Here is a 16,799-nt window from a genome sequence, read left to right as displayed (position 1 = left end):
CAACTGACTCCACATACGTGCATGCATCACTAGAAAGTTTTAATTTTGTTACATTTAAAAGAATGCTATCAGTACAGGAACTTGTTTGCCCTACATCATGGAGGAATTTTGTGAGATTTTCACCTTTTGGTCCAGAAAATGAAGGTACAAAATTAACTGCAGGGAGAGTACTGGAAACACTAGGCACACAAATGATAGCACATAGATGCCAAATATCATGGTGGGGCTCATGTAAATCTTCATCAAGCTGTCTCTGTAACTGTACTGTGTCAAGTGCCATTTGATTAAGCTGCATTTTTAAGGGTGCACGATGATCTACCTCATCATTAGAAGCAGCAGCAGCAGCTATTTCTGGCCACCCTGGCAAAGTACGCAATTGTGTCTCAGGCATGGTTAAAATATTAGGAACAAGGTTTCTGTAGACCAACAACATTTCAAAAGAGGGGTCTCAACAGTAACCTGTACTAGATTAAGCAATGATGAGTTCTCATGGCAGAAGCTTGCATCACAGGCGGTGAAGAAAAGTAAGGATGCATTGCAGCTATACTTACATTAACATACCATATTGATGAAGATAGCAGCAAAGGTGGCAGTGTTGATGCATCAGTGGTGCCGGGCATGAATATAATGAAGGTGGTGGCAGTGGCAGCCTCTTGCTTGCAGTGGCAAGGCAGAATGGGTGCTCGGAAGTGCAAAGAGATGGCGTGGCTACAGAAGTGCAGTGTGGTTGGCAGCATGCACCAAACTGTGCCCACAGCATCATGGAGATGGTGACAGCAGTGTAGCATGGTCTTGAAGAGCACACCCACTCAGCAAAGGGGACGTCTACGGCTCAATGCACTGACAGTATGCTCCGCACACGTTGACACACATGGAGTGCACAATATGCACTTCCAAGTGCAAACAGGATGTCAAAGTTTTCGATCATTGCCAGGTTACATGTGGTAACTACCAGGAAAACATGCTCTCCCACTTTGTATCCATCAAATGACAGCAGCAACAATCCACAAGGGAAACCTTTCTCCCAGACCTAATGGTGAGCTAATCACACTTTAGCTGACATCACTTTGCACGTGTTGAACTTGATAAGGATGGGAAAATGAACAGGAAGTGGATCATCCAGTTGTGTTAGGAGGAAACCTTAGAAAGAAAAGGCTGTTTCCATCACCAGTGGAGGTTTTATTTCTCCAAAAGCCCACGCCTAAGGGGTACACTACTCAAACTTGCTATGGCAACTGGAGGCTGCAACAGTTAAATTGAGAGGTGTTGCATCCCCAAAGTTAGGGACTAGTGACATCCAGTCACGGCAAGAGAGCGTCCTCAATACCGATGCATTCTCTCCAACCCGTCCAGTGTGACCCATGTAACCGGTCCCAAGTTGTCCTATTGGTGGACACAAGGTGCTTCAGTTGGAGTCCCTCCATCAGCATTACGCAACATAGCATCCCTATTCAGCAGTACTATTGTGAGACAATGTTCACATGGACTGAATGTGGGTGTTACGCAAAACATATGATACTACACCAGTCCAGGCTTAGCCACTGTCTTACCAAAGAGGCAGTACCATATGTTATATGAAAGGCAATTAAAATGGAAAATTGTGAAAAATGTTGAAAACCCATTTTTCATCTCAGTAAAACTACTCACCACACACACATTTAATATCCCCAAGATGGCCTTTAATATTTGGTGAAGGAAACTTCTTCACTTCATGCGTAAGTGTTGGTGTATCTACAGCATACGGATTCTCTGTGTAGGATTCATTCTCACTGCTTATTCAGAGTCCCTCATCCCACTGCCATATTTCAGTGCTATATGGTATGTCCATTATGGTTGCTGTGTTCAGAGCATGGAAATGTCTTTATACACATTGCTACAACATTCTGAATTGCTGCTTAAGAAACTGAGTTAAGCTGTTAACTGCAGCATCTCAGTATGATATGTTAAATTAGCAAATAAAATGTGATCCAAATAAGAAGAACATCACAACACACATTTTGTCTTGGATCAGAATGTAGCTTGAGAAATGTTAGTTCACATAATTATTGTGTGAAGCTCAGCATCAAACCTGATAGAATTGGATTATGAGAATTACTCTGGAGAATCTTTAGAATACTTCATCTGTATATAATATTTATTTGCAAAAAAATTGCAGGTCTTTGGGGTCAGTGCAATTATATGAAGTGCTTGTGATTGTATTTCAGCAATGAGAACATCAGCTGGGCAAAATAGACACTGAATGGCTACATCAAGAATTACTTCTGGTTGTAGGACTAACTAAAACAGTTAACATATGATGGTTTACATATGGAGCATACTTATTCACAGATCTTGGCTAATATTGCTTGTAACAACATGTTGAACTATGTATAATCTGTGTGGAATTAGAAACATCAGTTTTTGCAGTTGCAATACTTTCATGCTAAATAAGTGAGAAGACAGGAAAAAAACTTTCTTCGGCACAACATACCTATTTATAAAGATGTAGAAATGGAGTAATTTGAATTTAGCAACATCCTCCACATTTAGCACCTTCTTTCTTTGCTTTTCTCACATCTGAGGATATTTGTGGATTGGATTCGTATAAGAAGAATGAAATTTGAAAATATGATAGAGAAGATAAAATAATATTTTATTTCTTTGTTATCCTTTCAGCATATATGGTACTTTTTTCCTCTTTACTCTTCTCCTATATCTATCATCTATGCTGATTAAATGGTCTTGAAATATACCAATAGGTGTAAATATATCATAAATGAAGCAGATAATTATAGGGATATATATGTGTAAGAACACTCACATCTTTTATCTTTTAATATAAAGCATTGTTAGAAGTTCTGTTATTGTATTAATAAGAGTTTTTACTATGTTCTGTATTGTATTGACTCATTACTATTTCCGTTACTGATTAATTTTCATTATATGTGCAGATTTCTTCTCGATGCTTGTGACAGAATGCTACATCTTCTGCAGCCAATATCACCTGGAACTGTGAATCCTGAAGTTGATCATACTATTGTTATTAGGATGGTTAAGTGAGTATAGCTCCATGTAAATATGTAGTAATAATAGTAACAATAGTAGTGGAAGTAGTGGTAGTAGTAGTAGTAGTAGTAGTAGTAGTCTTATTCATCATTAGATGCTATTTATAAGTATATGGACATGTCTTGTTGTTACCATTTAACAACAACATAAACTAATTAACATATACAGACATTTAAATATTTACAAGTATGAGAAGCATGTGACAGGTACACCATGTGATCAAAAGTATCCTGACACCCGGCTGAAAATGACTTACAAGTTTGTGGCACCCTCCAATTCATTGTGGTGTTGGCCCACCCTTAGCCCAGATGACAGCTTCCACTCTTGCAGGCATATGTTCAATCAGGTGCTGGAAGGTTTCTTGGGGAATGGCAGCCCATTCTTTATGAAGTGCTGCACTGCGGAGAGGTATCAATGTCGGTCGGTGAAGCCTGACCTCGCACGAAGTCAGCATCCCAAAACATCCCAAAGGTGTCCTGAAGGATTCAGGTCTGGAGTCTGTGCAGGTCAGTCCATTACAGGGATGGTATTGTCATGTAACCACTCCGCCACAGACTGTGTGTTATGAACAGGTGCTCTATCGTGTTGAAAGAAGCAATCACCATCCCCAAATTGCTCTTCTACAGTGGGAAGCAAGAAGGTGCTTAAAACATCAATGTAGTCCTGTCCTGTGATTGTGCCACGCAAAATAACAAGGGTTGCAAGCCCCCTCCATGAAAAACACGGCCACACCATAACACCACAGTCTCTGAATTTTACTGTTGGCACTACACATGCTGGCAGATGACGTTCACCGGGCATTCGCCATGCCCACACCCTGCCCTCAGATCCCCACATTGTGTACAGTGATTAATTACTCTGCACAATGTTTTTCCACTGTTCAATTGTCTGATGTGTATGCTCGTCACACCAAGTGAAGTGTTGTTTAGCATTTACCGATGTGATGTGTGGCTTATGAGCAGCCACTTGACCATGAAATCCAAGTTTTCTCACCTCGCGTCTAACTGTCATAGTACTTGCAGCAAATCATGATGCAGTTTGGAATTCCTGTGTGATGGTCTGGATATATGTCTGCCTATTACACACTGCGACCCTCTTCAACTGTCAGCAGTCTCTGTCAGTCTACAGATGAGGTCGGCCTGTACACTTTTGTGCTGTACGTGTCCCTCCACGTTTCCACTTCATTATCACAGCAGAAACAGTGGACCTAGGGCTGTTTAGGAGTGTAGAAATCTCGTGTAAAGATGTATGACACAAGTGCCACCCAATCACCTGACCACATTCAAAATCCGTGAGTTCCGCGGAGTGCCCCGTTCTCCACTCTCGTGATGTCTAATGAATACTGGGGTCACTGATATGGAGTACCTGGCAGTAGGTGGCAGCACAATACACCTAATGTGAAAAACATATGTTTTTGGGGGTATCCACATACTTTTGATCACATAGTGTTGTTGGCCATGGCCTTACGGTAGGAACCATCCTGGCATTTGCCTGAAGTAATTTGGGGAAATAATAGAAAACCTAAATCAGGATGCTCTCCTGTTTTTAAATCAATATTCATATTAAATATGAGATTAATATTTGAAAAATAGTGGGCAATGTACAGAAGTACTGTTGAAGTCACGGAATGAGAAATTGACTGAAACCAGAGTTCTGTTTCTCCATTGTAGAAGTGAATCTCTAGTTAGCCACCCCAAGCAAATGATGTGCATGTTGTTGCTCCACATTTATGTAATTTTTTTGCAATATATTGATGTTGCAGTATTCTACTTTGGCATACTAGTGTAAAAGGCAATAAAAATATTGCTTTAATCATTTAAAAATTCTCTTATTATCTAATAACATTTCTGGAAAAGGGTAGCATGTAGTTTTTTATTTAATGCTTTTAATTCTTAGCTATGTAAGTTTCATCTTTTGAATCTTTAACAGATTTTCATGGCCATATTCTACAAAGTTTGGGCACGGAGATTTAATGTGTTACCAGGAAATATGAAATTCTCTTTTTTCCTCTTTTTACAGGGCTGATTTAAGGCCAAAGCTGTTTAATCAGTCGGGGTCTAGGAAGTCTGCCTTCTCGGATCGCTAGACAAACAGTTCAAGCAAATTGTATAAATGAGTTTTATTAAGAAATGAGCAATGAAAATACTTAACTTTGTCAGTGACACACAATTGTCTCAAGCAAAGGGAGACATGCAAATAAGAAATCACTTCAGTATATACAATTCCTAAGTCCCTGGTCTTGAAGTGCCTAATCTTGATGCTGCTGTAGAACTGGGCCACGGCAAGTCGGCGTTATGTGTTCTTCGAATAGAGGTCACTGCTGTCGAATTGTCGTAATGGAGAGAGGTCGGTCAGCATGCAATTGGCTGGTGTTCCGGGGCTTGACTTTACGTCTTAACAATAGCAACACAAACTGTCACTTAGAGTGTCAAGCTGAGAGGTGTGCCAGTGCCATCACACCTATAAGATTTCTATAAAGGCCATAAGAGCAGCTTTGGGTGCCAAGGTGAAAGGGACACCCAAGTGCAATATTTGTACACAGTGTTTATTACAATTAGTAAAAAACTGAAACAGGTAAAAGTGTATGAGGGAATAGATGGGAGGGCCACCAATTGAAAAGTTGCTTATGGTGAAACGTGTTCTGGAACCAACCCTGATAGTATATTTGTTGAAAATGATATCCTAGAAATAATTCAAAATTATTATAGATACAGATAAACTATTCATAATCAGAAAGATAAGGAACAGTTAATAAATTTTGATCTCAAAATTATCTACATCTTCTTCCATACTCTGCAAGCTACCATACAGTTCAACATACTGCTGCTAATTCTCCCTTTTCCTATGCCACTCACAAATGGTGCAATGGAAAAACAACTGTTTATGTGCCTGAGTACAAGCCCAAATTTCTCTTTTATTGTCTTCACAGTCCTTATTAGAAACTTATGTTAGTATCGTTCTGTAGTCAGCTGGTTCTCTAAACTTTATCAGTGGTGTTTCATGAAAAGAACATTGCCTTCCTTCCAGGGATCCAAGTTGAGTTCACAGAGCATTTTTGCAATGGTCGGATGTTCTTCATACATACTGATAACACACCTAGCATCAAGCCTCTGAATTGCTTCTATGTCTTCATTTAATTTGATCTGGTGGGGGATCCAAATGCTTGAGCAGTAATCAAGACCAAGCCATACGATTCTTGGGGCTGTGTGTTAAACATGTTTATAATAACTGCTTTTTCTAATGTCAATGTTTTGGTTGCACTGCCTGCATTCCCATAAAAATAATTCTGTACTTTATGAAAGACCAAAATAAGTGTGATACACAACAGATTTTGTGTCCATGCCAGTTGCACAGGACAGGAGAGAACAGGTCAGGACAGAATAATAACATTATTTTGAGCAATTAAGGTAGCAGACTAATGGCAAACTCTTTATTTGTCAAGTAATTATTGTGTGCAAGATGTATTTCTCAAGGTAACCCTAGGAATTTGAGAAATTCTGCTTCCTTCAGCTCGTAACTTATTTGAAAGCCGTTTGATTTTCACCAGCAGTTTCTAAACTAGGTTTCTAAGTCATCATCTGTGTTCAGATGAAATACATAACAGATAAAACAATGGTATCTGTGACATTTGTGGGGATTTGATTTATCATTTCATTTTCTATGAGCACAAATTTGTGACTGGCAAACAGAACTGAGTAGTAGGGGTAAATAGTTTATGTCAGAAAGAAACTGTATTGAGACTAGAATGAAATGCTGTAAGACTTCGTGCAAAATCATTGTCTAATATGAGAAATAATTTCATGTACTACATGTTAAAACTATCCTTTGCTTTCTCTCTGTAGTACCTTTGATTCCGTATCTTTATGAGATACCGAAGTATAGTGCAATAGAGTTCACACATTCAAATTCCTTTGTCAGGTCATGGGAGATTACTGTACATTTTGGGGCTTGTCAAAACATACACAACTTTTTTGTATAAAGTTATTGATGCCTCATATTGTACACTTGTCTCTCTGAATGTCAAACTGTTTTATTGAGATGGTATTAAAATTCTATGCGAAATATGGAATTTGAAAGAGGTTTTCTAAATACTGGAATTTTTCATTTGTTGTGAAAACAGTAATTGAATGGCAGTTCTATAACTGTTCTTTTGAGACTTTTTTCAATAATGCCATTACCTCTTTATGTTTTTGTGTATCTATGAAACACCATTCTTCAAATGACAGAAGTTATTACATTACATTTGCAACTGCTGTAAACATTCCATGTGGAGGATTTGACATCTCACCTGTACTGCGTATCGGCCCACCACTGGCCTGACAAAAACTTCACTGATATGTGGCTTGGGTTATTAGTGTCCCAAATGCCATGACATCACTTCATGACTTAGGTGCTTGCTGAGCTGTCTGTAGCAAAGGGGACATATCATTGTATAAACTGCTGCAGTAGTAGCCAGCTAGGGCCTAAAATGACCCCAAAACAATTTTCTTTTTTTCCGGACATTTTCGCTGTACTACTTTACTTGGTAAACACATACCTTACAGGAAAACAATGCAAAAAAAATCATTTTCACATAAACTTTTCACTATTTAATAACTGGAATCTTAAAACGTCATTGTTGGTTTTGTCATCTTTTGGAATTTTTTTAAAACACATTTTACCCTACTAATTTATTTGCAAAAAACATTAACAGATTATACAAACAATATAAAAAATACCCATCACATGCCCTTTCCACCATTTAAACACATGAGTCTTAAAAAGTTATTTGTGCATGTGTTTTAATTGAAACAGCTGATACACATTTTAGGTTGTCCTCAGCTGTCATTGCAGAAGGTTCTAATTTTCTTGGTTTTGTTGTTTACTGTTTTTTGTCTTTCTGGGTGAAAATCTTTTCACAACACAACATGCAGTGTTTGTCCCTCAATTTTTCCAAAAGTGTGGGCTTTCTTTCTTGATGGAGGAGTGATACAGGCAGCGTACCCACATAGATGTAAGGCAATGAATGCTTTGAAAATTTGAAATGTCATTCTTCTCCTTGAAGTGCTCCCTAGTAGAAGTTCCGTTGCAACTTTTGTCCACCATTTCATCCCATTTCTCATTGGTGAATAAGACAAAGACATCTGGTCATTGAGATCAATGCCTTTTCTTATCTTGTACTCCAGCACAGCCTTTGGTTTCATTATAAATTTTTCTTTTCTGTTCTTTTTCCCAGTGTCCTGTAAAATATCATTATAGGAACCACTGAAATCATTAGAACTCTCATTTTATCCACCCAATTAAAAATTTTGACTCCATTATTGTTCTGTACTCTACATATTTCCTACATTTTAAACTTTTTCTCCACAATATCCTTGGGAAGCCCTGCTCTATTTGGAAGAATTGTTCCACAGAGAAGCATATTTTTATCTAAAAACTTATGCACCAGAGAAATGTTTGTATAGAAATTGTCAGCATAAAGAATGCAATATTTTTCAAAAAAAGGCTCACGCATTTTCATAGTGGTAGCCCTTTGTGTGATCTGCACCTAATAGTTCATAATCTTTCCCTTGATAGATATGCAAGGCAAAAGTGTAGCCTTTCTCTGTACAAATTTTGTAAAGTTTTAATCACACTTTGAGATTTGTTGGGGATATATGGCCTGAAAGTCAGTCTTCCTCTCCAAGTAATCATAGATTCATCAATTACCACATCTCTTCTAGGGGTTAGAGCATTTTGAAAGCTACTCTGCAGATGTTCAGCTGACACTTGTACTTTGCGAGTCTTATAATTTATGTTTTAAGGACATCGTCACCAATAAAATGTCAGCAAGACAATAATACAAGAAACCAATCATGAGGCATTGTGGCTTTTATAACTTTATTTTTGTATAGTGGATTCTTTGAAAAATAATGTGAAATTTGTGGGACCGTGTTTTACCCCATAATTAGCATTTTGCCAATAAACTTTCATATTTTTTTCTCAGAAGTGTGAGCCTGATTGGCTACTCAAGGTCTTTTCTTGCCTGGCATTTTACATAGTTTCTGTGCTGCATATCTATTTGTTTCTGATATCATATTGTTAAATATGCCTTGTCTTCCTATCATTTTGTAAACATCAGAAGGGATGTCAGATTTGGTGAAAATATTAATGTCTGAATCCCAACTAAAAATTACTCTTGTTATATTTTGTCCAGTTGGTTTACAAATTATGGGGTATCATTTTCATCAATGCCATTATCATTATCAGGAGTCAAATATAGTATCATGAACCTCATCAGAACAGGAGTCATTATCACTTACATTTAAATCGAAAGACGATCTTGAATCTTGGGGATTGTAAGCAGATCATTATCAGATGCAGGAGAGATGTCATAGTCACTGGAGTCCCTTTTATTTAAGTAGTAGTTCAGATAGTAGCATAGTCCTTCTTCATCTAATGGCAGACTGCATCTTCATTTCCTTGTTACTGGCAGCCCAGAAGTAGATGGGTCCATTTCTAGCTAAACATGCAATGAAACATGACTACAACTGGTGCCCAACCATAGTTATTATAAAAGATAAACAATCATCTCTTGTTGTAAACATTGTTTTGCTACATAGCTTAAAGCACTTACTCTTGCCTGCTAGCACTAATAAATGAACATATGTGTATTTTTAAAGCAACTATCCTCATTTGCTAAGACTAACAAATTATGGTGCATGTATTTTAATTTTCAACAATAAGTGACCTGTTTTCTGTAGTGTTTGGTGCTAAAAGAGCACAGTTCAACAATAGGGACACAGGGTGACACAAGAATTTGAGGAATCTATCAAAATAAAAATGTCAGGAAACCTAATAAACAGAGATAGAGGTTCTAATTTAAACAGGGCTGGGGATCTGGCACGTGATTTATTAAGATCTTGCTGGCCATCACACCCACCAAAGTTGAGAATCACTGAGAGAATGCTTGTTTCACAGAATATCAGTGCACACTCTGGAAAACAAAACAGCATCAAAGGGGATAGTTGGCATCAGGGCTTGCACTCACCTATAAATAGTGGCATGAGGCCAAGAATAGTTTACAGACTGATCAGAGTCCCCGAAGCACATACACATAACAGTGCACATTGGGGCTTCTGTAGAAGATGATGAGTTGCTCAATGAAATGGCTTGAGTAAAATTGAATCAACAACGTGGCTAAACACCTAGAAGCACAACTTCCTCCTATGCAAAATATTATTCAGAACAGGTTTCAACAAGCAAACAAAGTTTGAAACATTTTTAAGGAGTTAAAATTGTGTGCTTGATAAATCAAATTGGAAAATGACATGCAACGAAATACACTGCCTATTCATATCAGTAAAAGTAAAATATATTCATTGAGTGAAAAAGCTGTAGATCTTTTCATACCTTTGCAGTTAGACAGCTGCATGTAGACATTGGTTGAGTAAAACTTCTGAATATGCTTTTTACTAAACTCTCTTTCCCAGACATTGTATTGTAATAAATTGAACAAAGACAATGCATTTTTATAGAGTTTTATGGGCTGGTGTCTTGAAACAGTGTCGTTTTGATAGTAGCCAAGTTCCAATTAAAGAATTGCCAAAAATGACACTTTACTGTAATAAAGCTATATTTCTCTATGATGTATATTCAGTTTAGTCTATCACGTGGACAGCAGACTGTCATTGCATTAGTTCAATTTTGCAGAATATTGAGACCATATGATATGCTTTATTCTGCTGTTCATGCTTAGAAATTTTCCCCGTCACATTTGCATTTGCATTCCATGTGAGGACAGCTTTAAGATTCTCGTCTGCAATGTTTGATTTATTATCTCACTCTAATAAATTAATATATCTTTTGTTAACACATGGCTGTCATTGTTGGATAAATTATTTATCATTACCAGTATATCTAAATTGCTTTGGCAGTTCTATGTAGAAGTGCATTGTCAGTAAATATTGTAAGATTTACACATATTGAGGCTGCTTTGTTTTCATTGTAAAAGTTGTTTGTTGTTTAAACTTTTCCAGTAATTTCTGCAATGACTACAACTGCATCCCGTTATAAAGTGTACTTTGTATGTAAAAAATTTTCCTCTTGCACTAATTTGAGAGTGAAATAAAAACAAACTTATTTCATACTTTTTGGCTATGTAGCTATTTTAATAGACAACACAGAACTTCCAATATTAGTAAAAATTCTCTATTATTATCATGCCTATTTATTTTGATAAGAAGTAAAATATACATATATGTTTATATAAATGTTGTATGCCTTAGGTCACTAGCAGTGGCAGCAAAAGTGACATTAGCTGGCCGCCAAACTCCAGAACTTGTGGCCTGTTGTGATCAGGTGCTAAGCTGTGTTGACTTATTAGGAATGCTAGCAGCAGCTGGTCAACCCTGCCTACCCATCAGCACTTTCTGGGGTCACCATAAATTACGTGCTCTTAGGAACCATCTATTGGCTGAAGAGCTATGGCCTCTTGCATTAGAGGTTTGTACTATACTTTGTTGTGTTACATAAAAAACTGCCATTCACAATCTATGTTGTCTCAGGTTGATAATTTGTCACTGTGAATGCTTCCCATTTAAACTTAACCGAAGCTCAAGATGGAAACTTGTCATGGCTTTGGCCTGTGTTGTTTGTGTCATATTTTCCATTTGTGACTTAAAAGGTCCACACAAATGGCTCGGTCTATGAATTTGGTGGATGGAGAAATGATTTACTCCTGAGGTGTCAAATATTGTTAATGCAGCAGCAAGATGCATACTGTGTTGATGTGAATTGAAGACTGTTGTCTGAGACAATGGTGTTAGGCAAAAATTGTTGGGCTTTGAAGGCCACTGTGGTTGTGGTGGATGGCATGCTGGTCACCCATATATGGAAAATTGGCAAGGGATCCACCACTAGACAGTGGCATGGACCCTAAGAATGGAATCACAAAATCTTGGTTTGTGCGCTTCTGTGGCTACCAGCTTTTCCATGTTAAGTAGTTGAATGGCAATGTCAGTTGGTTCTGCACACAGGGTACACATACATGGACTGTCTCCTCAATTTCTTCATTAATACCCAGCCAGTGCAGTCACACTTCGCTAAGTTCTTCATCCACACTATGCCTCAAACTGACCAATGAAGCATCTGCTAAGGAAACGGCTCTGGGATGACTACCCACTAGTCAACCAATTCACTAGTTGGTAGACGGTGGTTACCAACCTGAGGGCAGTACGTGCTAAGGAGTAAAATGTAATTTTCTGAAGAGTAAAAAGAAAATGGTTCAGTTGTGTTTTGGTCATGGATGGACATTATTTTCGAAAGATTATTTCTGTTACGACTGTTTTGAAAGACTGTAGTCTTATTACATAGTTTATGATTAACTACATTTCTTTTAAATTCTGGCATTAACACATGGGACAGTGTGATGGGGGTTACAACTTGTGAAATGAAGCAACAATCATCATCCTCCTTGCATAATCCATTCACTACACACGTACTCTGCACTATATATCTATTACATTAAAATTGAGACACATGCATTTCATGCACCTGAATATCTCATGAAAATGCTTTCTAAGAGTTTTAGCTAGTTTCTGCAATGGGCCAGAAATTTCTTCCTTTTTCACTTCACAACTGATGAAGGAACTAATTGAGTGCACAACAAAATAGTAACTTATTGATTGGCGACTCCATGTTGTCTTGTGCACTACGACCAGATAACAGGTATACTTGAAAAAAGAGACAGCATTGTTCGTATATTTTTTACTATTGCAAAATCGATTTTCTGTCACTGAGTGACCATCTTCAGTGCTATATTGTATAACTTAAATTGGGATGCACTGTTGTCACTAAGCTTACGGCAATCACATAGACTGAGGTCTATGTGATTGCCATAAGCTTAGTGACAACAGTGCATCCCAATTTAAGTTATACAATATAGCACTGAAGATGGTCACTCAGTGACAGAAAATCGAGTTTGCAATAGTAAAAAATATACGACCAATGCTGTCTCTTTTTTCAAAATAGTAACTATACAAGATGGTCAGAAACAGTCTGAAAAGCTTGTAAGGTTGTGGCAAGGTAGCTTGTGCTGAGAAATCACTGTTAAGACAAAAAGTCCACATACTGTGCCATTTCTGAGTTAATTAGCAATTAAATTTGTCAATCAGGCTGTTGTGTGCGCAGATCCAAGTGGCCCACCAGAGGCAGTGTTGCCAAACATATTCTTCATTTGGTTTGCTAAAACTGAACAAGTGTGTGATAAAGAAATTGGGCATGGGACGGTTGTAAGAATCAGACCTGAGCCAAAGGCTGAGCACTCTTGTGCACTATCACCTACACTATGAGAACAACTGACACTAATTGTATATGGAAGGCCAGTTGAATTTGTGCATGTAATGGCCTGATTGGCTAACTTCAATCCTAATTAACTTGGGAACAGTGCAACAAATCAAATTTTTCTCTTATTAATTATTTCTCAGCACAACTTACTCTGCGACACCCCTCAAAGCTTTTCAGACTGTTCATGACCATACTGTATAATGGCTACAAAGCAGCTCAAACTCTTCCAGCTTCTGCTAATGCAGAAGTAAGGAGTCCAGCAGTCAACTGTATTACAAATAGTAAGACTAAGTGTGACACACAGATTTTAATTGGTTAATTTTAAATGGGAGTGCAGAGCATGCGTGAAACAAGTGTCACTAGGGAAAGGAATGCTGCAGAAGCAGCTTATTTTGTAACAAGTGTGTATACTTAATGTGGTTAGCTTTCTTTTCTGAAAAGGAGTTATAGGTAGCACTCTCAGTGCACTGAGAAATGCTTCTTATTTCTGTAAAATAAAGTTGTTATAAATAAGCAGTACTAATTGTCTCATTGTCTCATTAGTTCATACTTTAATAAAGCACATTCAAAAACTTAATATAATTTATGTTTCATTACTTTATAACTGAAAGTGTTCTTCCATTTTACTGATGAAGTCATCCATTTGTAAGGTATGCAACCCTCCATACTTGGCATGTAGTAATTCCTTAGAAACATGTTGATTGCTAATTACTTTATTCACATGTTTTAAGTAATCATTGTCAGGTAAAATATGCTTAGAAAAGCTCATACAAGTGAGCAATACAAGAAAAATGTGTAACATCATGTGCAATTGCTATTAGGCATATTTGCAAAATATGTTATTTTTATACATCATGTTCAAAGAAAATTCTTTTTCATTCTAAAGTTTAGCTAGATACTGATGTTGATAGTAGTGGGAGGGGGGTGGGTTGCTAGATAATATCTGATTGCACTCAGTGGTAATGGACTCAGAAAGTTTGGGAACCACTGTAGTGGGAGTATGCCATGCAGCACATTTATGTTTTGGTGCAGCTGGAAGAAGATCCATAGAGAGGCAGTGATGTTTATAGGAAGATGTTTCCCTGATGGAAGTAATTAAGGACATGTCACAGCACTTCATCAATATCATTCACTGATTTTTGTAACATTTGATGTAAGCAAAAGTAAAGTGATTCATTAGAGTAAAAATCAGCATCTGAGCCTATTGGAATGCATGATAAAGCACTGGTGTTGAGGTATTGTACCTTGGGGTGATAGATTATATTGAGTAGTGGAAATTGTTCAGCAGAAGAGCTGTTTTTGCAGTAATTGCATTGATTTTTTTTTCCTTTTTTAAGTTTTTATTAAAGTTGACAAATCTGGGTAAATTCATGTATGAATTTGCCGTAATACTTCACCTCGCCTAAAAATGATTGTAAGTCTTTGAGATTTTTCATGGCTAAATAGTTTATCAATTGTCGCAGCGTGAAGCTGCTGTTGCATAGTACGTGACCCAGGTACTCCATTGTGGGTTAAAAAAATGAACATTTCTTCATATTGCACTTGAGACTACTGCTTTGAAATGTGTGAAATAAAGATTCAAAATTTTGGAGATGAGTTTTTTGGGATACCCAGTTACAGTGATGCATTGAGGTACTTAACACAGTGCCTACTGTTGTAAATTAATTGCTGAAAATAATGCTACAGTATCACTATAGCACTTATAATTTCATATGGTAAGCCATTGTGTTGATAGAGACTGAAAGATACATTAATGACCATGATTTAGATTCTTTATTGAAAGTAACCACCTGTCAAGTCTATTTTTGAGAAATATGTTGGCACAGTCATGAAGCAGAGAGCATGTGCCTGAAGTATTACAAGTTTTTCTAAGACAGTAATTTAGTTTAGTTTCTGTTTCTTGTGTACTTCTGTGAGGAACTGATTTATAACTGTCTTTTTTTACTGTGTAGACTAGTGTGTACTAACTTACTCTTAAGGATTTTTATGCATAAATTTTAGTACATGTCTTAGTGCGAGGCAACTTTCTCAGGTGGCTTCCTGCTCTCAGAAGCGCCATGTCATGTGGATCAGTTTAAATGTCATGTTAGTAAACACATACAGTTTAGATCAGCGCTTTAGAGGTTGTGTATTTATTTCCTGCAGTAGCTTTCATGTAAGCAGAGTTTCTAGTGAAAGGTTACAGTTAATAAATACATTTTCAGAAAAGAAATTTATTTCTGTTTTAAGAGCTAGTAGATCTCGCGATCCTAGGCCATAGTGAGAACTCCACAGAGCATATTTTAGTGTTTTTTATTCACCTCAGTTATATTTTGTGTACATTCTAACCTCATTAGTGTCACAGTTGGCTAATTTTCTCTTTTATGGGAGTCTGTCTGTAATTTGGCAATTAATCCTTACTGTTTTGTTTCTATTTCTTGAGATCTTATTCAGTTTTTGTAAAGCAGGATATGGACAGGGAATGTGGTCACTGTGAGCAGACACAAGGGGAATTGATTGCTGTTCATAAACAGCTGGAGGCTGTGTTGGCTGTGGTTGACCACCTTCCGGCTGCAGCTTAAAGCTGAAGTGACACCAGGGCACTGGTCATGATATCTGCGACACCTTTGGTGCTGTTTGTATCCTCTGGTAACTTAGCTGTGTTTATGTCTTCCGATACACATCATCTGACCAGTTCATCTTCACTTGAGAGAGATTGTCAGACAATGATGGGTTCACATGTCACTGGCCAGAAGACAAAAGGGAAACAGCAAGTAGGGTGGGAAAGAATGTCAATGTGCACTTGGCATGTTTGCTGGGGTCACATCCAAGGCACAGAGGAGGCTCTGCCAGCAGCTGTCGAGTGCACTTGGTGCAGCCTGCTGCAAGTAGTGGGTCATGTCAGCATGAATGATGCCTGATGCTTGGCTTCTGAGGCCACCCTCTATCCCTTTCAGCAGATGGCTGATTGGTAAAAGGAACTAGCATCGCACACAGTGTGCTGGTGGAGCTTACTATTTCTAGCATTGTATCTAGGGTCAATGATTGTCCTCTGGTTTGGAGCAGAGTGGATAATCTAAACCAGAGTCTCAGATGATTCTATGACAGTATAATATTTGAATTTCTTGACCTGCGCTCTTGGGTGGAGAATTGTATTGTTCCCATTAATAAGCCAGATGTGCACTACATGCTGGAAGCAGTTACTAGGGTAGTGGAATGTGTATGGATTAGGGCTGTTGATAAAATATCGATATATCAATATTTTTTCCTAAAAATATCAGTATATATTGGCAATATTTTCTAGCTCAATATAGAAACAGCAATATCAAGTTCTGATATTTTTCTTTTATATTATATTTTTTCCCAATTTTTGATAAATATTTCGAATTGTTTGTTTGAAATTGTAGTAGAACATAGTTTTACTTTCACTGTGTGAAGGAGTCTCACTAGTTTTCGAGCTTCCATCACAT

The 16,799-nt window shown here is 37.6% G+C and overlaps 1 protein-coding gene across 1 annotated transcript in view; it reads left to right on the top strand.

Annotated features, from left to right (window-relative positions):
- LOC126249271 (zinc finger FYVE domain-containing protein 26) overlaps positions 1 to 16,799 on the top strand; it is a 393,885-nt gene that overhangs the window by 315,262 nt on the left and 61,824 nt on the right. The window contains exons 30-31 of the mRNA XM_049950925.1: positions 2,931 to 3,035; positions 11,292 to 11,508. Coding sequence (XP_049806882.1) covers positions 2,931 to 3,035; positions 11,292 to 11,508 — 322 coding nt within the window. The remainder of the gene's footprint in view (positions 1 to 2,930; positions 3,036 to 11,291; positions 11,509 to 16,799) is intronic.

This window comes from Schistocerca nitens, chromosome 3 (genome assembly GCF_023898315.1).
Source record: "Schistocerca nitens isolate TAMUIC-IGC-003100 chromosome 3, iqSchNite1.1, whole genome shotgun sequence".
In the NCBI taxonomy this organism is placed as follows: domain Eukaryota; kingdom Metazoa; phylum Arthropoda; class Insecta; order Orthoptera; family Acrididae; genus Schistocerca; species Schistocerca nitens.
The sequence above is the reverse complement of the archived record's forward strand: the minus strand, read 5'-3'. Positions and strand labels throughout refer to the sequence as shown.